General features: G+C 44.6%; 1 protein-coding gene across 4 annotated transcripts in view; it reads right to left on the minus strand.

Moving 5' to 3' along the window:
- The window catches only part of Ercc6 (ERCC excision repair 6, chromatin remodeling factor), a 75513-nt gene that overhangs the window by 27221 nt on the left and 20538 nt on the right, over nt 1-27754 (minus strand). For all 4 annotated transcript variants that reach the window (XM_075988762.1, XM_075988763.1, XM_075988764.1 and 1 more), the window contains 3 exons: nt 14855-14983; nt 9077-9235; nt 3021-3156 (listed from right to left, as the gene is read on the minus strand). In XM_075988762.1, coding sequence (XP_075844877.1) covers nt 3021-3156; nt 9077-9235; nt 14855-14983 — 424 coding nt within the window. The remainder of the gene's footprint in view (nt 1-3020; nt 3157-9076; nt 9236-14854; nt 14984-27754) is intronic.

Consider the following 27754-nt stretch of genomic DNA (forward strand, 5'->3'; position numbering starts at 1 on the left):
GCTTGACGGGGCACATGGCCACCCCCTTCTCCTTCTGACTCTTTCTTCTCACTTTTACCTCTCCCTTTACACGGTTAATACTCTCACTGTGCGTGTGTGTGTCTTTCTCACGGCCACAGTATGCACGTGGCAGTAAGGGACAACTCTCTGGAGCAGGTTTACTCCGTCCACCTTGTGAAGCCCAGGGACCAGCTCTGACTGTCAAGCCTGTGTGGAACATCTACCTAGTGAACTATCACAGTCTTCCCTCTCTGCTTTCTCTGTTCCAGAACACCAGTCTTTTTAAAGAATATGAGTTGGCAGTTTCATCTGATGGCCAAGTACAGTTGAAATTTGCTTTTGAACCATCCCTAACCTTGAACTCTCCAAAAAGAACTGTAACATTCTAATTCACTCTTTCCATTGAGGACACGAGACAGTGGCCAAACATTTTTGATAAGAAAGGTATGAACTTTTTGTCTAGAATGTATACTGAACAGTCTGCCGGGCCATCTTTTCTCAACTACCAAGATCAAAGCCTGTGATACGCTATGCTACTGTCAAGAAAATAACTGAATAACTGATACCAGGGAACACACAGTGTTCTTCATGCATGTACATCAACCCAATAAACCTTCATAAAGTTATCAAAACTCCCACTCTACAAATCATCACCAGGCTCAGAGAAGTCAAGCACACCACCAGTTGCAAATTTCCACGACGCTGGGCATGCAGCTCAAGCCCTGCCGTGGTACAGACCTCGTCCTCACAGAACTTTAGGAGATGGGTGTTTGCTTTTGCTTTTGTTTTTTTCATTTCTAGGACTCCAGTGGCATGGGTTGATCAAAAGGAGACAAAACTCTGGCTTATCAAAAATGTCCACAAAATCACTAGACCCTACTGTCAGGAAAAGGTGGGAGACAGAGACAGAGACAGTTACTTCGGAATACAAGCAATCTCTCATTACAGTCTTCCAGCAAACTGCAAAGAAGCTCCTTAATCGTTAACTAAGCTTTTCAGCACAGTGCTAATGACACCACCACCCACTGTGCGTTGTGGGATAAGTACCACAAACTGCCTCCTTTCATTAGCTTTTACGGATCTTCTTTCCCCAAGAAAAGAGTTGGTTTTCAAGGTTAATTAAAAACATCATAGCCTCTTTTTTCCTGAGACCTAACAATACGAAACACCTGGAATGCAGCATTTATAGTTGTTCTATAAATAAATATTTACCAACTCATATAAATTTTTTTTCTTCTAGAAGACAAGAGAACCATAAACTGTAATAAAAAGCAATGAAAAAAAAAAGTAACAGCCACGTGCATGCCCATGATTGTGGATAAAACTCCCTTTGCAGGAAAACCTCAGCTTGAGGGGGGAAAGCAAGAATGTCACAAGTTCAAAGCCAGCCAAGGCTACAAAACAAGACATTATCTCAAAAAACACACACCACCATAAATGAAAACAGTGACAAAGCACAACTACTGCAAGCCAGGGCCAACATTATCCGTCCTCAGGCTCTGCCCGCCAGCTAAGGAGCCCAAGGTTTTCCAGCAGGCTCACTATCAATTATGTTTCCAATACATGTGGTACACAAGAAGGCTACTCTATATACAAGTTTGCAACAACATTGAGAGATGTCAAGAAAGAGTAAAATGAAAACAGAATGAGAAATTTTTCACATGAAGGCCAGGCAGTTAGCAGCTGAGAGTCTGACGAGAACAACTTCAACCGTTTCTATTTCATCCTGCTAATTTCATTCCTTCTCACCACAACACTTGCTCTGTTCTCCTAATTCTCTCAACTCAATCTGTTTTCTGCTTAGCTTTAGGAACCCCGGGCAAAGATAAGTGGCTGTAGTAAGTGACACTCCAACTCACACCTTACCTGAGAGACCACATCACAGGTATTTCTGAGCTACTTCTATCAGAAATTCTGCTTTACCACAATCATGAGTGCATGGGAATTTGCAGGAAAAAGAACACAGAGTAAAATTACAGAGGCCCAGCAGTTCTGTGGTTGCAGAGTGCCACTCGGTGAAGAGAAACTTCCGGGGCCCTCATGGCAGACACTGCAAGGCTGTGGGGCAGAGGAGGTCGCTCAGGAGCTGAGCCCAGAGAATAGTGGGGCAAGAAGGTGGCTGCTTTTGGAGCCGGGAAGCAGGAAGTGAGTGGTGGCGGGTATTTTCCCAATTGCATGTGATTTGCCTCAGGTTTTTATCTTTGATATTTGTCCACGAGTTTTGTTTCTTAATAAACGGTAAAAGAAATCCCTTCAATGTCCAGTACGTTGTGATGTAGGAGGACAAAGCAAGAAAACTAAACTATCTATATCTAAGAAAGTCTCAAAATAGCAAGCTGTCTCTCCATCAGAAATATTTAAAAAGCATAATTACAGATGCATTTATCAATCAAGGTTAAATATTTATTATTCAGGATACATTGGGACCAGGGGGTATGTCAGATTTTGGGGTGTCTACATATGTGTTAAGGTACCTTGGAAACAGAACCCAGTCTAAACATAAAATTCATCACATCTCATACAGATCTTCTCCAGGTTGCCTGCTGGCAGTTTTAATGCAATAATTTTGGTGTACCTGTATTTTCAGGTGACCTGTCACATGCGTCAGGTATGGGCTCTTCCAGCTGTAGCACCACGGCTCCAAGAGTCACATCCTGGAGCATTTCGGGTTTCCGACTGGAGATGCTCAATCTGTTTGTTACTTTTCAAACCCACCTTTCTCAAAGCTTAAAGAGGCTGTGACAAAAGTCCCTCCAGTCAGCTGCCATGCAGAGCACCTGATCTGTGATCCTACGCACACCATCAGCCTTGTGGTCCCTGTCTGTGCCCAAGCATCACACCACTATTCAGACTATTAGAATAAGAAAGCTTTTGTTCAGATCTGTTTTATGACATGGGGCTTCAAGTCAATAATTAAATAAATTAAGATAAAAGAAGCATATGTAGACACATTTGGGAAATGTGTAGCTCAAAAGTAAAAGAGAAAAATGAAAAAAAAAAATCAAGCACTGTACTGTTACCTTTTTGTGAGCATAGGAGCCCGTTTCATGCAGAATTGCCACTCTGAATGGAGGCCACCACGTGTGGAATTCTTTCACCCACTGGTGCATCACTGTCGTTGGGCAGACAATCATAGTGGGGCCCAGTCCCTCGAATCTGCATCCAGAAGCCCAAGAAAACACAACCGTGAAAGACAGTGGAGAAAGTGACCAATAAACAAAACCAAACACCGTGAGTGGTTCAAATAAGACAATAACCTGTAAAAATCTACTGATGTTTTCTTTAAGGAGAAAAGCTAATGAGGCTAGGATAATTCGAGTCTGCAGGAATCTGTTCATCCCTTAGCGGATGCAGGAATTAACAGCAGCAAATGACACAGTGGAAGTCAATGTCTGTAGTAAAGGACACACAGAAAACATTTCCTCTTTCTTGCTAAGACAGCTAACGTCTGTGGAATGCTTACAACAGTGTCAATTAGTGCATACTCAAAGGGCTTACTGAATAAGACAGAATATCAGATAGATAACCAATAAAATTAAAATCATTAAAATTTTCAGTGTTTGAAAATTATTTAATAGCCTGGGAAAATGCTTATAATAAACTAAAAAACTTACAGATCACGGCAATCTCCTAACACCTAGGCAGTGGGAGGCAGGAGGAGGCATTGGTCACCATGGTCTTCCTCTCTCCTGCTCTGCTTCCCTTAGCCTCACCAGGAGGAGTGTAACTCTGGTTCCCAGAGATTTATCTGATGGGGTCCTAAGCATCTACTGGGTACGCCATGAAGTGGGAATCCCATTCATCCACAGCCCAACAACACAGCATGCCCTGAAACTCCCACAGGAGAGCTGCCTGTCTTAGGAAGGAAAAATGCACACTCCAGGTTAGGGAGCCATTTTTCTTGTTCCATCCTGTGTGTGTGTTTGGATGCTATTTGGTGCTTAAGACTAAGCACAAGTCAAAAATCAACAGTGACATCTGCACATGCTACACCTCCCTCATGGCTTTCCAATGCAAAGGACAGAACTGTCACCCATTCTTCAGGGCACCAAACCAGAAGTCTGTTTTGTTCCTTGATCAATCTTCTTGCTTCCCACCAGAGGAGACCTGTACAAATTCACACCCACTTTACCTCCTAAGTCTCTCCCGTTACCCCCTCCTCCCCTGCAGAGTTACCATTCATTCCGGTTCAGCGACTATCATCTCATCTATGTTCTGAGAGTAAAATCTGGATGTCCAGGCCCTCCCTCAAGGCCTCCAATAGCTGCACACTGCTCTTGGAACAGCATCTACACCTTGGCCTGGCCATGAGTCCGTGCAGATCCGGCTTCTGCCTCACCTGTCTTTTCCCAACACTGTTAGCACCTGACCCTGAACTCCGCCTGCAGTCCTCAGGCCCTGTGTAGCACACTCTTCTAGACCTTCCCCCACCACCTTACACTTGCAGGAGCTGCCCTTTCTCTCCAGACAGGTCAATGAGCCTCCCTTGAGGCCCTCACGCTAACCCCGCTGTGATACACGGGGCTCCTTCTCAGCTCTTCAGAAGTCTGGACAATCTCTTCATGGTGTGAGCTCAGGGCCTAGCCCACAGCACGGAAAGGATGAACATGACAACACATGAATTTAAAGACTGGAAGGAAATGTAAATGTGAAAGGCATTTAAGTTGGGAAGACACATAATTTTCATTCTCTTGTTACAGCTGAGGACATGATTCCTAAACTTAAAATGTTGAAAGTTTCAATGTGAGCCACATAGAACTTGAAATTTTAAGAATTATCTATATAACTGAAAGAAAATGGGTCTAGTGGAAAAGTAAGATCCTGGCCAACTCTGACCACAAGCTCTACCCCGTACTCCAACATGACAGAAGGCTCTGCCCACTTACGAGTCCTTCACTGCCTGCTCTATGTGGTCACTGTCCCCTGACCCTCAGGGTGGGAACAGGGAATCCAGACGTCATAACAAACTCAACCCTTCCCACCAAGCCATGCTGTCACCAAAGGCAGGGCCCAGACAGTTGTCTCTTACTCTTCCTGGGGAGAGCAGGGCTTTGCCCTGGCCCCTGCCCCTGGCCCCTTCCATGACAGTATTCCTTCTTAAAAGGATTAAATGTACCGGCTTCTTCATATCCCCCAGTGAGAACAAAAAGGAGCTGCCATGGAGACATACTTGGCAGGGATTAGGAAACAGCCAATCAACAGCTATCTAAAGTAGTCTAAAAGAAACTCACCTTCAAGTAAGTGTAATTGTGTGTGTATGTGTGTGCGTGCATGCACGCTTTTTCAGGCTGTACGCATTTTTCTCTCCTTTATAATATACCTTCTATGAACTGCTATGCCGATGAAATATACACTCACTAAGACTATTTAATCCCAGCTGATCTATTACCTGGCATTACAGTGTCCTTTAATTTCTATCATTCCCCCCTGTTAGAATAACAGAAGGTTCTCATGCAGAGTTGAAATCCCACAGCTGAGGCAGGCTATTCCCGGACCACAAACCCATTTGGCAATCAAACCCATTAACAGGCGAGTGAACCACTTTCCCAGCCTCAATACCAGCAAGATGACGCGAATTGGCTAAATGTACTAGAGTGATTAGCATCAATTACCAAACATACTATAGCTCCTTTCATCTTTGATTACCATTGATTACTTACTGAATTTAGGACAAGTCAATAGCTCCATGGTCACTTCAACCTATGAGTGGGAAGCCTACTGGTTATGGCCTAGAACTTACTGGGAATTACAAATTGTAATGTTTGCCTTCCAAAGTTCATTAGCTGTTTTTGGACATTAACTCTTCATCAGAAATTAATTAAATGACAACCAAGTCAAGTATTAACTGAAATGTGAGAGGCAAATCGTTTACATTTTTCCATTATAAAATTCAGGGGACCCATCCCTATGATAATGGTCAAGTAAAGTCAGTGTATCCACTGGGATCTGGAAACACAGCTGCCAGCACTCACTTATTCATTCATGTAATATGCTTCTTCCTCCTCTAAAAGCAGCTGTTCAACCTCTATCAAAACATAAATTAACAGAACAAACTGCATTTACTACAAGATTCTTGATATCACAGAGATTTGCAGTTTCACAATGTTCACAGACCTTAAAATTAGGTCACTACTTCCAATGAGGACTCCAACATCACTTAAATTCTTGCAAGAATTAAAAAAAAAGGTACACAGTCAACAACAAGGCAATATCAGATTACAAAGACGTCCCTGTCGCTTTAAGGGCTATTTTTCTTTAAGACTCAAGTTCACCTAGTACAGAGACACTTTCCACCATGACTCCCCATGGAGCTCCTCAGTGCCCCCTCCTCAGTTGGTCCTGTGGTCTGGGTGATGTGCCACATTCTCAGAAGCCAGTTTCACCAATACTATTTTAATAAAGACAGCCCGGGCGCTGGTCCAATGTGCCACACTATTTCATTATGAAAAGAGAATGTGAGCATTGATAGTTAATTGATTGCAGCTGATGCTCATTACAAGCCCTAACTTCACTCCTCGTAGGACTGCCACCACTCAAGAGAACATGTTTTAATTTTTAGATCAAAACTACACTGCAGGGATGAGTTGAGGGTTCCCACGCCCGGGATGTTAAGACTCCACACAATAGGGCAGGAGGAAAAGAAAGAAATGGGGACAAGAGAAAACTGCAGAAGCCATATGAGGAGAGAGAGTCCTAGGAACATCAGGACATCCGAACTACCAGAACTCTCAAGGGTGGCAGAGAGCAAGCCTGAGTGCACAGAGGAAGTAATCTTTAAATGAGAAATGACGGTCACAGAGGGAAAGCTTAGACACCCGTTTCCAGCTGACTTTGGGGCGGGAATGTTTTCATATTTCCAGGCAAATCTATCCTACATCTAAAGAAGTGTTCTGATAGCTACAGAAATTTTTCTGCTTCAATACAACTTCCCTATAACAACAATATGGTGTTTGGTTTTTAAAATTCTTTTTAACACAAAGCCTCCTTCTACAGGGGGCTTTCAAAAGTATCTAGGGGTTGAGATGGCTCAGTGGTTAAAAGCACACACTGCTTTTACAGAGGACCTAAGTTCAGTTTCCAGCACCCACTGGCATGACTCACAATCTCCTATGGCTCCAGTTCCAGCAGACACAACACCCTCTTCTGGACTTCACAGGCACCTACAGTCATATGTACATACCCCCAACACAGACACACAGGCACCTACAATCATATGCACACACCCCCAACACAGACACACAGGCACCTACAGTCATATGCACACACCCCCAACACAGACACACAGGCACCTACAATTATATGCACACACCCCCAACACAGACACACAGGCACCTACAGTCATATGTACATACCCCCAACACAGACACACAGGCACCTACAGTCATACGTACATACCCCCAACACAGACACACAGGCACCTACAATCATATGCACACACCCCCAACACAGACACACAGGCACCTACAATCATATGCACACACCCCCAACACAGACACACAGGCACCTACAATCATATGCACACACCCCCAACACAGACACACAGGCACCTACAGTCATATGTACATACCCCCAACACAGACACACAGGCACCTACAATCATATGCACACACCCCCAACACAGACACACAGGCACATGCACACACCCCAACACAGACACACAGGCACATGCACACACCCCAACACAGACACACAGGCACATGCAGTCATATGCACACACCCCCAACACAGACACACAGGCACCTACAATCATATGCACACACCCCCAACACAGACACACAGGCACCTGCAGTCATATGCACACACCCCAACACAGACACACAGGCACATGCACACACTAGCACACTAAAAATAAATATTTTTTTAAAAATCTGAAAACTTGAAACAACACCCCTCACAAGAAGTGTTGCCCTGCTAACTGAGCAAAAGAGTAAAACATTTGTAAAAAGAATAACCAATAAAAGCAAACCAAGATGCTTGGGAGGCTCAATAACAGCCTTTAGTCTGGAGCTTACGGTCCACATATACTCTCTACTGCACGTTTTTGTGACAGTGCCTTAGAATGTGGGCAAAGGTTCTGCAGTTGTGGACTTTGAACACATCAACACTGTTTCAAAGACAATTCCAGACTGTACATAATGACCGCCTCAAATCATAGGACACACACCCATCATTGCTACTCATTAGATAAACCTACCGAAAGAAAGAAAGATAGGGCTCTTAGTTTATCTGTGTCCAAGATGAAACATCCTATGTAATTTATCTAGCAACATTTTAACAATATAGGTTTCCACGAAGCTAATTTACAACTTACACAAGGCTATCCTCATAGCTCTTTATTGCAAGTACAAACATTCAGCGCCACCTCCAAACAGATTAAACACCAATTTCCTCACAATTCTAGTGCTTTAACAGTTTATTAGACAATAAGTAGACAAAGACTGAACTTACTCCCTACACTCCATGGAAGTCACGGAGGTGCTGACCTTGGGGGCGGAGTCTAAACCATATGGGGAGGATGAGAACCTTCACTCCAGAAGCGTGAGCATGCTCTAAATGCTATCACACACAGGCTCTGAAGGAAACCACAGAGAACGGCTTCTTCTGAGCTCCAACTCTGCCCAGGAGCAGACTCGTACTTACTGTAATGCTCACCTGGTCTTCTGCCAGAACAAATATTTTAATGTAAAATTTAATAAATGGGACTAAAGGTATTATGTCTAATTTAAAATTCCATATTGTGTAAACTATTGATATTAACATAATTGAGTTTGTAAACAATCCATTTGCAAGAGCTAACCTTAGACATCGTATTGACCCAAAATATCTAGTGGGGCCCATCTGCAAAATGAAGCATCAACGCCTGGAATTCATTACAAGTGTTACATGTTTAATTTCTCCTGCCCTACAGCTCCATTGTCTCGTAAAATTTTTCCTTTGATGTCCCCCACTAAAAGAATTAAAGGAATATTGTAATTGAAATGTCATCAATAATTCACAAGCCCCTCCTCCACAGCAATACATCTGATGAAATATTAATTGAGCTCCACAGACTGACAGTCTGCAGAGGAGCACTTGCCTGTAATTTGAACCGCGAGTCCTGATCTTGCTGTAGCTCAGACCTGCCAAGAAGGCAATTATCTGGATGGTCTTGCCCAATCCCATTTCGTCTCCCAGAATTCCTCCTGCCTGCTGGCAGTGCAATTCCCACAGCCACCTAACACCTGTCTGCTGATACCTACAACAACAAACACCAACAAGAAAAGAGAAAATGGCAAATGGTGGGTGATACAGATTGTAACAGAAAGTGCTCATGAATTAATCATCTGGTTAGGTTCTAGTACCAGTCAGAGAAACATACCGGATGCGTGTTTTATATGATTATTATATTTATAAGGTCATACATTTTTGATCACTTAGGCATAAAAAAATCGTAATTTTTTGTTATAGAATGTTAACACATTTCTAATTAAACTGGTAGATGGGGTAATTAAGGACTATTTTATGTCTTTTACAACATTAAATATTGCTTGATAAACATGCATAAACTTACCAGCTTTAATTTACTTTCTGAAAAATAAGAATATCAAATATTCTAAGTACATAAAGTTCCGTAAGTTTTTTCTACAAAAAGAAGTGATACTTTAATTTAAATAGCATCAAAAAAGCAGGGCAGAGAACACCACAATTTACAGCTAACACAGTTGTAAAGTCACTTTGTAGACATATTATCCTTTTACAGGGAAAATTAAGTTAAATGTTAAGGTCATAAACAAGTATGAGTAATAGGGTTGTTCTTAAAATTAGTGTCTAACAGATGCCTCTGCTGCACGATTAACAGCTGTGAAGAAGAACTCTTTATAAGGCCGAACAGTGTAGAAGATCACCAGTACTTCAAAGCACAAACTGATTCAAGGAGTTTATCAAAGATACAAGATTGGGGGCTATTAAATTTTTAAATAAGGAATGCAAAATATAAAGAAACAGTATCTCTCTCACCTCTCCCTCTCAAAAGCAAAAAGAAAAATACGTAGCTGGTATCTTCCTTTCTTTATCAATCAAACATTCAACTCTATCAACTCTAAGGTTTTCTGTTTGTTTGTTAATGACCTGATACTGAAAGATGGAATGGAAACTATATGCCATAGTAAATGACTTAAAGCAAAACCCACTTATGATGAAGCCAAAGTACAACCCCACCCAAAGAAAACCGCATGGCCACAGCACTACCCCTAAAAGACAGGAGGCTAATTTACTGCCCCACAATTCTGCTTGTATCTGCTCCGCCTACTAAAATCCTGAGCCAGGTGTGGTAGCATCAATCTATAATCTCAGCACAGGGGAGGCTAAGGAGGAGAATTCCAAGAGTTCCACCAGGTCTGTCTTGAAAGAAGGAAAGGAAGAAGGAAGGGTGTGAAGATTGTTGACAGACACTCAGAGAGACAAGTAAGTCATCTGCTGTGGGCCTCGGTTCCTGGTGTGTCACTCCGTTCAGTACGTGACGCTCAGTATTGTGTAAGGCAACTTTAACAGCACGACTCCAGGCGGTAACGCCACTACACACAGCATGAGGAAAACTCTGGGATGTTTCCTGCTTATTAGTTTGGCTAGTCATAATAATTATACTGCATATGCACTCTGGAGAAAAGGATCCAAAACCAAAACCCAATGCAGTATGAAAGTAAGACTGATTAAATTGAGGGAAAGACAAGTTCCATAAAAGCACGGCACGCCCTAGAGAACAATGGCTCCCACTCAAGAAACCCATTTGCAGGAGGCTCTGGACCAGGTGGTCTGGACAGGACCTCACAATCAACAGGCACAGGGGTCAGTGGCATAATTTACAGGCAGGAAGCAGAGGCTAAGGAAAGGAGGGGCTAAGAGAGGAGAAAAGGGGAGAGGAGGAGGAGGACAGGAGAGGGGACAGCAGAGACGAGGGCATAACACACAAACAAGTGAAACTGAAACCCAGAATTGTATGACTCCAAAGTGATCCCACTTCGGAAATAATCCAGCATAGCAGCCCTGATTTGCTCCCTGGGGGCACTTGGCAATGTCTACAGCCATTTTATTTTTCGAGTGGAAAAGAACAATTAAGACTTAATGGCCAAGAGTCGGAGATGCTATTCATTCTCCAGTGCTGTGGTCAGTCCCTACGGAAAATTATTTGGCCCAAAATGTCAAGTGTGTCAAGGCTAGCCCTGACTTGGAAGACAACCTGGTGCCTGAACTAGCTCTACACACCTATAATCCCAACACAAGGGAGGCTAAGGAAAGAGGTTCCAAGTTTGAGGCCACCCTGGGCTACATGATGATACCCTGTCTCAAAAGAATAAAAATTAAAAATAATGAAAACAAAACAAAATAGACTGCGGTTTGCACTCAAGCTCCAGAATGGCTGGATTCTAGCCAGTGGCCTTCTCCTACCAAAGCAGAGAAGCCATGGGAGCAGCTCCAAGCAAGCCCTGGACCTCCTTGTGACCGCCTGAAATCAATCCACCCAACACAGAGCCAGCCAACACTCTTCTTCCCTAGGGCCCAAATTTAATTAAAGTGGGAAGAACTGGAAATCAGCAACTGGGGAATTATGACAGAACTATTTATCAGTTTGGTGTCTCTCAGCAAGAATCCAGAAGTGAACTGGACACTGGATTCCGTCTGACCCCTATAGAATCAGCAACAGTGGGCCTGGTGTTTGGATATCTCCTACCCTAACACTCCAAGGTTTTTCACAGGGTACAGAATGACATCTTTAGCTGGGCGGTGGTGGCGCACGCCTTTAATCCCAGCACTCGGGAGGCAGAGGCAGGAGGATCTCTGGGAGTTCGAGACCAGCCTGGTCTACAAGAGCTAGTTCCAGGACAGGCTCCAAAACCAGAGAAATCCTGTCTTGAAAAACAAAAAAACAAACAAACAAACAAAAAAAAACCAGAATGACATCTTTACAAATACGGGTGAAGTCCTACAGAAGTAATGTAAGAAATACTCATAAGACACCCCAGGGCTGCATCTCAACAAGAAGGATTGTGCAGACTGGGTAAGGTACCACACCATAAACAGGGCGTCAGATTTCAGTTGAAAAATACTCATTGATAACAGAGAAGCACCCACCACCCTAGTCAGCAGGGCTGTGCGATGGCTGAGGAATGAAAGGCCTGGGCTCTGGCTCCACCGGAAGTAGTAAACACCCTTTAGTTTCATGGCTTTACATTCTGAACAGTAAATGCTATAAAACAACCACACGGTTAAAATGCCAACAGGGCATGGAATCTAGTTTCCAAAATCTTTGAGAAGCATATAAAATTTACTCCTTAGAAAGTTAAACTGTCTTTTAAATTACTATACAACAGTAAGGAAATCACTGAACTCTGATCCCTGTGGGACCAAAGCATCAGAAACAACCACAGATAATTGTTGGATCTTGGCATTGTCACACTATCCCAAGATTGCAGTTACCAGTTTGGTAGAAGGTAAGGTCAAAACAAATTGAAGTTTTTCGTAAGGCTGTTAAATTATACAGATGAATACATTTACTGGGCAAACTTTCAAAACTGAAATTTAGAAGTTAAACATTATCTTGCAGAAATAGCACTCAGATGGAAAACTGTGCTTCCTGGCTCCCTGGGGTGTAACTATACCCCACTGACTCAGTTCCCCTGAGTGCAGTAAATAGAAAAAAATATAGCCACAACTTTAAAGTAAACTGGCTTGGCTAAAACTTAATCACAAAAAAATGGTGGCAATCGGGCTGGAGAGCTGGCAGCAGCTAGGAGCACTTACTGTTCGGTTTGGCTTCCAGCACCTACACAGCAGCTCACAACTGGCTGTAATTCCAGTTCCAAGACAGCTGGCGCCCTCCTCTGGCCTCTGTGGGCACTACATGCACATGATACACATATAAAGTAGGCAAAATACCCATACACATAAAATAAACTTTTTAAAAACAGGGATTCACTTTGCCCTCCTTTTTCTTACAATAGAAGATATAAAATCTAATAACATTTATAAAGTATTTTAAATTATTTTTATAAATATAAAACAGAATACTTTCCAGGAATATGTAATTAAGAAAAATTTAAAACAGTAACAAGCGCATATTTATATTAACTATGATAAAGTTAATAGCCAATACAGTGATTCTTACAGCAACTCAATAAAGTGAAGTTTGGTTCTTTTGCCTGTGAAACTGCTTTGCAAGAAAATCTGACGCTTATACAACACTGTATATCCAACCTGACTCCTGAGGACAGTTACGAATGAGATCATTCGCTAAACATTCAAAAGAGGCCTGTCCTTGTTAAATCAGCTTAACCTATAGTTTAGGTATTTCTTTTTGCCAGTACAATATGGACACTATTTTACTTGTTCCTAAATAAACAATTACTTCAGAGAAAATAAAAAGAGTGGCCAGTAAATGTAGTCTTTACTTATCTTTCTACAGTTAATTTTCATTGGGGAGTAGCAATAAACAAACACTTTGCCGTTCTGGGCTGTGAACTGATTTCTTGGCAGAAATGATCAGAGAGGTAGAATTGACCTTCTACGTGGTTCATCATCTTGATCAAGCCAGGCCATCCAGCCATGTAAGTTCAGTGAGGACCTGGCTTTACTCTGTGTTTAATGGGATAAAATAGCTACTCCTTACTCCTCCACCCCTAATGCAAAGAGAAATTAAATTTATAACATAAAACTATAACATGGGGGGGGGCTGGGTGAGTGGTAGAGCACTTACCCACCATGAGCAAAGCCCTGGATTCCATCTCCCTGGCATGATAACTAAATAAATATGATTTGTAGGTCTTGATCTTGCCTAGTGATGTTGCTCAGTGCTTGTCATGAACACACACCCCACGCATACAAAAGCTCTGAGAGGAAACGGGATAGCATGCTCTTTCTAAGTAGGTATCTTACTAAGGGAAGGGCATGGCCGACAGTGACTCTATGAAGAACACTGAACTTCCCCATCGCCCAGAAGTTTATATCCTGCTCTATGAACAACTGCTGGTGCAGAAAAGAGAGAAGCTACCCGGTGCGTGACTTCCTCTGCACCTCTAAGGAGGCCTTCCTAAAGCATCCATTACTAAATCCGCAGTGAGGAGATGGAAGACATCCCTCGGCATTCACACCCATATGGGAGTCCTGCCCTGCCGTACGGACCACGCAAGCAGGCATGCACCTGGCATGTGGCACTTGGAGGGTTGGCATGGCACTTGGACATTTACACAGGGAGCTTAAGTCAGCTTCCAGCAGCAACTTAAAACTCGAGGTGTTGTCTATGTCTTATCTTTTGACATTATGCAGAAAGACATCCACATAAAATATTTAGATGCACATTTGGTCAGCTCAAAAATATTATACCCATAGGTATAATACAAGATCCTCAGAAAACAATCAACAATTTTTATTTCCACGAAGAAGTGAAAAACCAAAAGTAAAATCCTCCCCAAGGTTTGATTATAATATATATAAAACTCCTCTTAGAGATTTTAATAAACAAATATTCTTAAAGAAATTACTCTAATATTTACAATGAGCAGTTTGGCACCTTAAAATTACTAAGAACAAAAGCATAATTTGATGGAGAGGCTTTTAAATGTGTTGCTTTTAGTCTGCTGAGCCAAGTCCACACAGATTCATCCGTTTACAAACATACCCCATGCGCACCTTCGCCAATTTATTATCATCTAATTTTAATGAACAGCATGTGGCTAAAATTTCATTTGACAGTGTCTGGATTTGCAATAAATTGCTGCAAGTACCTTACGGGCCCACAGGTAACTACTGTGTAATTTCTGAGTGTTACTGTGCACACAACGGCTCGATGACAAACATGAAGGACAGAACAAATGGCACGTACTTGAAGAGCCTTTTGAAGAGGAAGCCTGGCACTCTGAAGCCTTCCTCGAACTCGGCGTCACTTTCCTCAGACTCATCGTCCAGCTTCGGGCGCCGCTCTTTCTCCTGCAGTCTCAGCTGATTCCACCTCCTACGGTGGACAAGAAATCACAGAGATGAAGACAGGCACTGCACCAGGAAGACACGGAGAATCGCAACGGCCTCTCAGGCCTCTGCCACCATCACTACTCGGCAGCACTAACAGTCTAGGAAAACCAGCTCTCCTCCCGCCGCTCAAGTCAATTCATACTTGAATTATTACCGCTCCTCTAGAAAGATTCCCAGACTTCTCGTTTCATTATCACAACCACTTCCTCCTCTTCAGCACGCCCTAAGGGAAGACTTCTCTACTGGCTCCTAAGATACATGACTCACCATACAACAGACTCAGGAGGTCGCAATATTTCTAACGGTAATACAGTTTAATAAGAGCATATTTTATTTAGAACTAGTATTTCTCTGCTAAAAATTATAGTCACGGGATTAAAAACATACTATTTTGAAAACAAATTTTTGTTCCAAATTGCTGTATCCGGTACTTTTTCTAATTATTCAACTGAAGAGGATCAAAGGTGCCATTATACTGACAATCATACCACTCAGAATGTGTTAATCAAATAAAGTTACATTTTGAAAAAGATGAACATTTGTATTTCGGAAGCATGACGCCATGTTTGTGCAAGAGACAGTGACAGCTACGCAAGCCATGACGGACAGAGAACACCACAGCTGGACAGTGGGTGCGGCTACTCAACCAGGCTAATTCTATATACCCACAGCTAAAATGAACTATGATATTGTGAGCAAAAAGAAAAACAATCACCAAAGTAAATAGCTTGGACTCCGCTATTTTCATAGAAAGTCAGCTGACATCCTAAAGGTTACAAAGCGGCAGAAATGGACTAGAGCGAGGACTGAGAGATGCCTGGGAGACAACAGCGGCACACACTGCCACTGACTAGCGGAGACTGAGGGACGGCAACACGAGAGGCTAGGGTGGACACAGTGTTGTCCTGCAGAGGCCAGGCCAGAGTGACGGGCAGAAGGTGAAGCACATCCTTCAAGAATTCAGCTCTTCAAAGAACTGACACTTGGGCTCAGCAAGAAAGCACTAGATGGTGATGCGGAACTGTTCTCTGTGGTGAGAACTTAGAAAAACGAGCAACAAAATCCTGGCAGCAGCTTCTGGAGAAGGGCGGCAAACATAAGAGGCAGTATCCAGCCAAGTCTAGAGGAACAGGGGTCACACACCTATGTACGACTATGGTATTCCTTCACATAAAACACTTCCAAAGACCCCCCTCTTCCCCCTGTATTAGTTTTCTTCCTTAAGAATCACCTCCATGCAGCTGACCAAGTGCGTTTTCTGGGTGGCCACAGTCTGCTGTTCTTCCAATTTCTGCGGTATTTACGATTTTAGCCCTGCAGTGGCTCTCAACAGGGATAATGCACCCCCCCCCCATTCCCACCCAGGGAATAACAATGCCTAGAGACAATATGGTCATTATCAAGGTCTTCCACAGGGGGGCGGGGCAAAGCTGCAGGAGTGCGGTAATATTCTTGCCTATCATGAAGGCAACTGGGGTCCAAGTCTCAGCTGAGGCGACTACAGATAAGTTAAGCCAGGATGGCAGACTTAGGCCAAGATAATCTTCCAGTAAAAAATGTTATCTATCTTACATAGCAATAACATCAAGAAAGCCTCGTGAGCAGGAATGTCCAGAGAACACACTGGAAAGGTGTAGTCATTCTCCCGATGCACATCCACTGTTTCAGGTAATGGGATGATCCTTGGTACCCAGACCCCGAGCATCAGATATCATAAAGATGCCTCTGCTCTACTCAGCAAACTCTGTGGGAATCACAAAAGTTATCACCGGCACTTAAAGAGACTTCATCAGGCATTTTTCTTCAATAATATAGCAAGGAGGGAACTAGAAATTCCAGCAGGTACTGGCTTCAGCAGTTTGGCACAAGCTGAACAACGGCTTTTCCATATTACACGGTCCATCTCACTCACAGATGACCGCTATTTCCTTAGACTCCATCACTCAGTGTTTGTGGCTGTTAAGTTTCCCACCACATCATCCCGCATTGACAAGATCGCATCTTCTCTTGCCTTCCTCTCTGTCCTAAAATACACAGACTTCACGTTGCCACAGAACTTGGCACCTAGGAAACCACACAAGCCACTACAGAAGCGATTGCATCCGAGAGCTTTCCACTTCATAAAGAAAGATGAAAGCCCTTAACACTCACTCAGTTTGGTCAAACAATGAGTAAAGGTGGTGGGGATAAATCATTATGGTCAACAAGCGCCTGAACCACTGTGAAAACAAACAGCCTGAGAAGAAGTGAAAAGACAGAAAATACAACCTCATGCACGTGTGGCATGGGCTACAGACGGCAATACTACCTTGTGTGGCTTGGGCTACAGACGGCAATACTACCTTGTGTGGCTTGGGCTACAGACGGCAATACTACCTTGTGTGGCTTGGGCTATAGACGGCAATACTACCTTGTGTGGCTTGGGCTATAGACGGCAATACTACCTTGTGTGGCTTGGGCTACAGACGGCAATACTACCTTGTGTGGCTTGGGCTACAGACGGCAATACTACTTTGTGTGGCTTGGGCTACAGACGGCAATACTACCTTGTGTGGCTTGGGCTACAGACGGCAATACTACCTTGTGTGGCTTGGGCTACAGACGGCAATACTACCTTGTGTGGCTTGGGCTACAGACGGCAATACTACCTTGTGTGGCTTGGGCTACAGACGGCAATACTACCTTGTGTGGCTTGGGCTACAGACGGCAATACTACCTTGTGTGGCTTGGGGCCACCATCTAAGAAGTGCCCACAAGAAAAGGGCACACCCAGGAAAGGTAAGAGAGCTGAAGCCACCTAGATACAGAAAGAAAGATGTCGTGTCGTGATAGGGTGCTTGTCTGACATGGGAGTGGGAGTCTCAGTTCTACACCTGTTCTTCAGAAAAAGAGAAAGCAGCGGAGCAGAGAAGCAGCGGCTTCTCCATCTGAGGTGTTGTTGTTGTTGTTGCTGCTGTGTATATGTCTGTGTAGATGCACATGCACTGTGGTGTGTAAGTGGAGGTCAGACAACAACTTTCAATAGGGGGCTCTCTCCTTCCACTTTTGTGTAGGATCAAACACAGATGGTCAGGCTGCCGCAAGGATTTTTACCTCCTATGCCATGTCACCAGCCCAAGAATCATCCAAAGATGCTCTTTTTAGCATGTCAATCCAGCTTGCCCTGCAGCCTATAACAGGCTGGCAATCTGTCTGGCCAGCAGATGTGAAGGGGCTAGTCACCTACCGTGCAGAAGACACCTGCTGGACACCTACCGTGCAGAAGACACCTGCTAGACACCTACCATGCAGAAGACACCTGCTAGTTACCTACCGTGCAGAAGACACCTACTGAACACCTACCATGCAGAAGACACCTGCTAGTTACCTACCGTGCAGAAGAAACCTGCTAGACACCTACCGTGCAGAGACACCTGCTGGACACCTACCGTGCAGAAGACACCTGCTGGATAACTAACTTACTTTTTTTTTTTTCCTGCTGCCATGGACTAGGGATGTAGCTCAGCAGCACAGCATATTCTTGGAATGCACAAGGCTCTGGATTCAATCTCCAGCACCAAAAGCAGAAATCAAGATTTGACCATACATTCGTAGACTGTCTGACTCACACCTGACTTTTAACGCGGCTGCCTTTTTAACAAAGGCACAAGCAGAATTACTAAAAATTGTCTGGTGGCAACAAATGGTCCAACATCTGCATTTTTCAGAAGAGAATTAACTTTTTCATGTTCTCAATCCTCTCATTTAAAAAAATCCACACATGTAATAGTCACAGCTGCAGCCACATAAAGCGAAAGTGCCTGGTGTTCCCTGGCAGAGCTTCTAACTCCTCATACAACTGCCATGTTCAGCCCACTGCCGACTCCACTGGCAGCCACTTAGAGGGAAGCCAGTGAGAAACATAAACTTAATTCTCATCAGATGCAGGCACAGAAAATACTCTTTGGCTTCCCTACATGCCTGAAGGAATGAAACCTGGCCCAGGCTCTGGGGCCTGGGGCTGATGCTGCAATAATGTCTGTCAGAAGCAACCCAGACCCAGAATAACTGGCTGAACTACAGCAAGGCTCACATTAGCTACTGGGGTGCTTCGTCAATGGAACCCTAAGAATATACCTGCAAGCTACATGCCACCATTTACTGTTAGTTTGTTTTAGAATTTCTAGCATTCCAAAGACAATCAATTTATGTAAGCAGAAACACAGTTGGCTGCATTCTGCCGTGCCTTTCACGTGGCCTCGCTTCTCCTTAGCTGCATAGCCAGTGCCCAGCCCCTGTCCTCCTGCATGCACATCTTCACCCTTGGCAGACCCCAGATGCCATGTTCCCTTCCCTTAGAGGAAGCTTTTCCCAACCAAGTAGTTAGGTATGCTGTGTACCAAACGCCACCCTAATCCTACAATATCCTAGGCTCGCCAGGAGTCTCGTCCACAGTGCCCAGAGTGCCAGCACATCGTGAAATCTGCATCTATCTCCCAAGTCGAGTGGGAGCCATCAGAGGACAGGGATTGGCATGAGGCTCCAGAGTTCACAGCAGACAGTGAATGCTGAGCAACGAACAATGCTCAGAACTGGACTCAGGTTAAGGAAGACAGACACAGGGAAGCTTTATTTGACAATTATCCAAGTGGGTCATCAAGAAGTGCTTCTAGAACCTTCCTGTCCTACCTCACTTAGAGACTAGCTCTTGCTTGCTTTCTTAATCCCATTCGTATTACTCTAAGGCCCCATACCATACTCTGATTAAAGTCTGGGACAAAGAGTGACCCATGGAAGAGGGCAGCTAGTTACAATGTCAGAGAAATTCTTAATTTAGAATCTTAAAATAATAACAATAACTTAAACACAGGTAAAGGGAAGCTCATTATTTTCAACAACTAAAAACAAAATACATAAAACAAAATTTCTTATTTTCAAAACTGAACTGATCTGCATTTTCAGAATCCCCAATGGGTCCACTTAATAACAAAACTGGTTTCTGTACCCCGGCCAGTAGGAAGAATCAGGGGCCCCAGTTTTGATCCCAAGTTTGTCCAGGATCAATTGAAAAGGATAAGTAAAATATTCCTCTACTTCAAAAAAGAATTCTTGGGACAGGAATGGAGCTGCCAGCTCTGATCTCTATTTCTATGCGAAGGAAGGGAATGTTGTTTTCATGAACTCATCCTCTTGTCCTCCTTTATGTTGTTCTTGTAGCACTTGCTGCTGCAAGCAAACCGGACAATGTGGTACTGTATCCTCTTGGGGTGGCCCTACTTCCTGTCATCTGTCAGACCTCAGCAGCAGCCACTAGAGTAGAGCCCACTGATGTGAGCCATGGAAGCCAGACGGAGACAGCAAGCTGTGTTAGAGGCCTTTAACTGGAAGAGGAGGCCTGTTCCCAGAATGTGGCATTCCCCTGCTGCACCTACCTCCTTGACCAAGAGCCGAAAAGGGGTCTTTGACAAAGACTAAATGAGACAGGGTATGCACAAAAGATTAAATAGATCACATACATAGTAAGTGACATTTGACAATTCTGCTAGGTAACCTTTACAAAAGATGTACAGCCAAGGGCTAGAGAGATGTCTCAGCAGTTACGAGAACTTCTTACTCTTAAAGGAGATCTGGGTTGAGTTCTCAGTGATCACATGGTGATTCACAACCATCTATAACTCCAGCTGCAGGGGACGGTACCCTCTTCTGAGTTCCATGGGCACAAGGCACATATATGGTACACATACTGTTATTCAGCCAAATGAAACAAATCTTTTTTAAGTTTTTAGTTTAATTTTTTAAACCCTTATTTATTTACATTTCGTTTATTTTACTATTTTATGTGTATGGGTGTTCTGCCTACACCATCTGTCTGTGCGCCACTTGCATGCCTCATGCCCACAGAGACACAAAAGGTTATTCTTCCTGCGGGAAACTGAATCCAGGTCCTCTGGAGGATTAGCTTGCTCTTCTGCTAAGCCATCTCTCCAGCACATTTTCAATTAAAAAAATAAGAAAAAAAACTAAAATCAAGAAAGATCAGTTAACTGTAGTTTAAGCATAAACAATAAATAAATATCAAAACATCGATTGCAGCTGGGATCACAGTACAGGTCCCTAGGCTCAGCACTTACACCCTCCCTGCTTTGAGCAAGGTAGCCTCAAATACATTGTTTGAGGTCAGTTTGGTCTACCTGAGCCTGTCTCAAAAAAAAGAAAAGACAATAAACAAAACAACAAAGAATAAGTAAACAACAAAAACTACGCAATGTAATTCTGGGCCAGTGGGGTTTAAACCGCACCCCCAAGAATGGAAGACTGCTTTGTTATTGCACCTCATCTCAGTATGTCAAATGCACAGGGCACTGTAGGCATGCCATCCTACATTAAAGGTGGCAAAAGGTCTGGAAATGGAGCCACAGAAGATAACAGAAGAGCCTCAAGGGAGTGTCCCTTAGAACAGAACTGTAGGGACTCACAGTTCAACCTTGACCTACCTGGGCAGCGGTCTGGTGCCCCCTAATGTATGCAAAAAAGAAACAACTGCTGGTAACTGTACTTATGTTCATAATCATATACACAGAAAGTATGGAAGATGCAAAAAGCAGAACAGCAATGCACTAAGTTTGTAACAATTATTATTTATCCATACATACGTGCAATTGTTAAGTGGTCTTTTACTTGAGAACGGTCACCTCAATGCAATGTCTGAGAACAGCCACCTCAGTGCACAGCGTCTGAGAACAGTCACCTCAGTGCACAGCGTCTGAGAACAGTCACCTCAGTGCACAGCGTCTGAGAACGGTCACCTCAGTGCACAGCGTCTGAGAACAGTCACCTCAGTGCACAGCGTCTGAGAACAGTCACCTCAGTGCACAGCGTCTGAGAACAGTGCACAGCGTCTGAGAACAGTGCACAGCCTCTGAGAACAGTCACCTCAGTGCACAGCCTCTGAGAACAGTCACCTCAGTGCACAGCGTCTGAGAACAGTCACCTCAGTGCACAGCGTCTGAGAACAGTCACCTCAGTGCACAGCGTCTGAGAACAGTCACCTCAGTGCACAGCGTCTGAGAACAGTCACCTCAGTGCACAGCGTCTGAGAACAGTCACCTCAGTGCACAGCGTCTGAGAACAGTCACCTCAGTGCACAGCCTCTGAGAACAGTCACCTCAGTGCACAGCGTCTGAGAACAGTCACCTCAGTGCACAGCGTCTGAGAACAGTCACCTCAGTGCACAGCCTCTGAGAACAGTCACCTCAGTGCACAGCGTCTGAGAACAGTCACCTCAGTGCACAGCGTCTGAGAACAGTCACCTCAGTGCACAGCGTCTGAGAACGGTCACCTCAGTGCACAGCCTCTGAGAACAGTGCACAGCCTCTGAGAACAGTCACCTCAGTGCACAGCGTCTGAGAACAGTCACCTCAGTGCACAGCGTCTGAGAACAGTCACCTCAGTGCACAGCGTCTGAGAACGGTCACCTCAGTGCACAGCATCTGAGAACAGTGCACAGCCTCTGAGAACAGTCACCTCAGTGCACAGCGTCTGAGAACAGTCACCTCAGTGCACAGCCTCTGAGAACAGTCACCTCAGTGCACAGCGTCTGAGAACAGTCACCTCAGTGCACAGCGTCTGAGAACAGTCACCTCAGTGCACAGCATCTGAGAACATCACTTCAATGCAGTGTCTATAACGTCTTCACAGTTCTCCTAGAACCTAATTTCAAGGTTCCTCCTCGTTTGACAAAATCTTTGCCCACAGTTTCAGCTTGTGGCATGGGAACTCAACAAGAGCCAACAGTTATAAGCTCCTACATGTAGTCTTGTCTGCTGTAGTCTTGTCACGTAAACAGGGTACTACTTGGATCCCTGCTTTACAGATGAAAACCAATCCCACAGCTACCAGTTGCAAGTCTGACACCCTGACTTCATGGCCTACGACTTCCAGCTCAGATGAGGCACTGACTAGCCTTGGACAAGTTTTCTGTTGGTAGTGGTAGAGTTGGTTTTCGACTTTTTTTCTCTTGGGGGTGGGGGGGGCGGTACAAATAACTTTCAGAAGTTGGTTTCTCCATCTGCCTTGTTGAGGACTTGCTTGTGGTTTCTGCCACCGTCTAGGCAGCATCATATCCCAGGCTACCCACACTGTGAGCTCCCAGCAGATTCTGTCTCTACTTCCCTTTCACTGCAGGAGCGCTAGACCCCGGATGCACAGCATCCCATCCAACTTTTACTTTGGGGAACTAAACTCAGGTCATGAGATTTGTATGCCAAGAGCTTTTACCCAGTGAGCCATCTCCTCAGCACCCTGGACAAACTCTGAGATTACACATACATTTTATATAAAAATCTACATATTTTAAAAGTATTTCTATATTTCAAAATTTAGAGTCAGAAGACAAGGAGTAATGACTGAGATTACTGATATCCACTATATTTCAGGCACTTGTCTAAGGAATTCACTTTTATTAAGTCCTTTAATCCAACAGGATAGATATTTTTTTTTTCCCCAGAGAGAGACAGGCTGAGGGAAACAAAGGTGTACACTGGAGATGGGAGAACACCAGCCCAGTCACATAGGCCCTCTGTCCAAATGGGTGTTTTCCTGCTCAATCTCTGTGTATGAACCTTTTACAAGATTTTATAATAAGGCTTATTATTACAAAAAATCAGCAATACAACAGATTGCTTCTGTGCAGGAGCATGACTCCGCCCTCACGCACCAACGCACAGGGAAAGTCACAACCCACTGTCACCTGATACCCAGACTCTTCAAAGTAACAAAGAAGCTGCCTGGCAGTTCTGACTACAGCTGAGCTGAGCTGAGCCATCCCACGAGACACACTTAACACCAGACAAATCGATGGACACAACCGCCCACAGCAACCCTCTAGCAGGACAAAGTACCCCTATTAATGGGAACCAGCAAACATGAGGAGTCTCGGGTTCTACAGTCAAAACATGAGCATGACCTCCCCAACTCCACGGTCCTCACTCTCTATGCTCTTTTTACATTATAAGGATCACTGGGCCTAGCACAATTAAAGACCGGAAGAGGGGAGGGGGGACAAAGACACATACCATACAGTCAAATCATGTTAATACTATGAAATTCCAAACTCAAGATCATTCTCCACTCATTGCAATTTCTATGAAGGAAATTCTACAACAGCAGCACACGGAGTACAATCTGATTTTTGAAGGTATATCCAGACACCAAGCTGGGTATTTAATACAGTTTGCATCTGTGTACTCCGACGGGTTCTCTGTTTCAAACAGCTAAGACTCCCTAGCAGATTAGCCTCATTTGTGAAACTGAGGGACTTGGCGCTTTACTTTTCTTATCTCCCTTTTTATGGTCTACCTGGGTGGACTTAATTGGTCTATCTGAGCAGACGAAACGCCCTCAGTTAGGAGCCCAGACCTCACGGGGTAAATTAAGACTGATGCAGACAATTATGCCCCAGCCGAGAATGAAAGGTGTGCACAGAGCAGAAAGTGGAATTAGTCTTCATTTGTGTCTTGGTTTTGTCATTTCAAAGCCAGCATGCTCCCTAAGAAAACATGCTTGGGGGTTGGGAGTCTTTCCTCTCTCTTTAAAATCTAGATTACTAAGAAGAAAAATATGGGCTCATTTCTTTGGCAAAGAATGGAGCTCCCGGAAACGCGCAAAGAACAATCTGAAGATCACTATATTTATTTAGGTTTCTAGACCAAATCTTGATTAAACTTTAATCTTAGTTTTTCTGAAATTAAATTTACTGGCACCTTTTTGCAAGGAAAGCAATGTGGCTTCTGCTTAAGTCTGCAGTCTATAACTGTCAAATGTCTACCTCCAAGCAAGGATCCAACTGAGGAACAAATGGAGACAATCCAATGCAAACTGGATGCTGGCAAATGGGAAGAGGCTCCATAGCACCAAGGCCGGGACCGCAGGCCTTCTGAGAACACGGTCTTCAGCAGGAACTGGACCCTGCACTTCTCCCCGCTCTCCCCCAGTGAGGAGAAAATCCATCTTAGAGACAGTGTTGCCAATCCTCTGCAAAGACCCAGAAGTTGCTGGATTCCTCACCCCCTTATCCTTCCCTGAGTTCTTCCCATCAGAACTCAGCCAGATGAGTTCACCTCATCTCCCAGGGCTGCGCCCATGAGGTGGAGTGCAGCTCCTCGGACTGGTCCTATCCCACCGGCTGCCACCCTGTCACAAACCAGAGGACTCTGACCTTCCAAACAAGGCTCCTCAAAGTTCATCCGAGCTTGCTCGAACCCTTTCAGGATCTGACCCTTGTCGGCACGAGGGACGACCTGTTGCCCCTCAGAGATGTCCATGTGCACTGTCAAATCTCCACACCAGGATCCAACTCAGCAGCTCACAGAAGCTCAGTCAGTGCTCGGGGAGGGCAGCAGAGAACATGAGCTTCCCTGAGGATTAAGACTGAGACAACCAGAAGACATCTTGTAACACTTACACAATTAATGGAGCCTTCATCGGCTCCATCTCAACTCTAGTTTATTCACATAAAATAAAGTAAAAACTAGGGCATAAGAAGATAAACATTTCAAATGAAAAGAATGCACTAAAGTGAGTTAACTCTGTTTCTGAGTCCCCGTCTCTCACATGTGGCTCCGAAACAAACCACCTCTGCTGGTCTTTCCAGGTAAAAGCTATTCCTATCGGTGACAGAGAGCAAAGTTTAAGAAGCCATCTCCCTAAACCATCTCCAACTCTCAGATTCCAGGTTTCTGGTCTGCTTTCTTGGCCATCAAAGAGGAAGCTATGAGCTGCTTCTTGGCACCACCTTGTGGTCACATGTGGACACTGCACTTTCCACCAACACCACAAAGAAATAAAACATTTCCAACATTCCTCAGCTTCCAGCCTCTGCTTAGTAATAAGACCATAGACCAGTAAATTATAGCATATTTGTGAGGGCCACTATAACTGTAACAAGGCAAAAGAGGTATGTACAAGCTCAAAGTCTGGAATAATGAAGAAAAATATGGAAGGATTTAGCCTATCTTAATATTGCTAGATATTTACAAAACAAGTGGAAGACGATGGAAAGTCTAAGTCCAGCAGGAAGATCAACTGGAACCGACTTCAGGCGGCAGCCCTAGCATTCCCCAGTGTGCCTCATGGCCTGAGGAGACCATCACTTGAGACAGTATGTTTCTGGCCTCTCCCTGTTTAACTACCTGAAGGTGAGGGCTAGAGGAGGACTATCTCAAAAGCTACGCCATATGGCTTTGGTTGAACAGAGAAAGCCCTGCACCTCAGACCTCAATGTCCTTACCAATTTTTTCCAGTGGCCTCAAAGGTGGTGACTCTTCTCTGCCCCAGGCCCTCTCTTACATAAGGACAATTATTATCAAGGCACACAGGAAGGAGTTCAGGAAAATCAAATCGGCCAAAAGCTGCAGTCCCAGAAGGGCAACAGCAGCCAACATACACAGCTCAGCAGTCTCCAGCTCAGACAGTCACGTCACACCTGGGCAAGCTTCTGGGCGGGATTCCCAAGCCAGACCTGCAGTCATTTCCAGGAGTTCTGCAGCCCAGTCTGTGTGCTACTGAGCTGCTCTGGGGCCTGCTCCTTACTACGGACATACAGGCAGTCCACTTAGCAACTTGAATCACAGCTGGCCAGAGTCAGAAGTAAGAGGAGCTGGCTATGAATGAAAGCTGAATGATAAATGCTCACCCTACCCACTGACAGGAACCAAGAACAAAAACTCATTGGAAACCCATGCATCGCGGCCCTATCTGAGCAGTGCTGACTGCGACTGGGGGAGAAGCCAGGAGCACCTCTGTTTTACCATCTCAAGGCTAAAGAGCCAACAGGAACGCTGCTGACGTCCCTTCCTCACCCAGTGGAGCCAGGATGGACATCGCTGAGGGACTCTGATAGTCTTCCCCAGCCGGGAAAACAGACACACGCCCAGCAGCTGGAGACTTGACTCTAGAGGGGCTCTCAGGTGTCCAGGGAGATGTCCCTAGCTAGTACTTTGGGCAACTGAGGAGAGGGAACCTGAAATTACCCTGTCCTATAGCCATACTGATGAATATCTTGCATATCACCTTAGAACCTTCATCTGGCGATGGATGGAGATAGAGACAGAGATCCACATTGGAGCACCGGACTGAGGTCCCAAGGCCCAAATGAGGAGCAGAAGGAGGGAGAACATGAGCAAGGAAGTAAGGACCACGAGGGGTGCACCCACCCACTTTGACAGTGGGGCTGATCTATTGGGAGCTCACCAAGGCCAGCTGGACTGGGACTGAATAAGCATGGGATAAAACCAGACTCTCTGAAAATGGCGGACAATGAAGGCTGATGAGAAGCCAAGGACAATGGCACTAGGTTTCTACCTTACTGCATAAACTGGCTTTGTGGGAACCTAGCCTGTTTGGATGCTCACCTTCCTGGACCTGGATGGAGGGGGGAGGACCTTGGCCTTCCCACAGGGCAGGGAATCCAGACTGCTCTTCAGTCTCGAGAGGGAGGGGGAATGGAGTGGGGGGAGGGGGAGAGGAGTTGGGAGGGGGGAGAGGAGTTGGGAGAGGGGGAGAGGAGTGGGGAGGGGGGAGAAAAGAGTGGGAGGCGGGGAGGAGGCAGAAATTTTTTCAACAAAGAAAGAAAGAAAGAAAGAAAGAAAGAAAGAAAGAAAGAAAGAAAGAAAGAAAGCCACACAATCACATACATAAAAGCTATAAAGACACCTAAGTGCTCCCCTCTACTGAGAGCCCAAATCCATGTCTCCGGTACATATGCTCTTGCTAACCA

This window comes from Microtus pennsylvanicus, chromosome 10 (genome assembly GCF_037038515.1).
Source record: "Microtus pennsylvanicus isolate mMicPen1 chromosome 10, mMicPen1.hap1, whole genome shotgun sequence".
NCBI lineage: Eukaryota > Metazoa > Chordata > Mammalia > Rodentia > Cricetidae > Microtus > Microtus pennsylvanicus.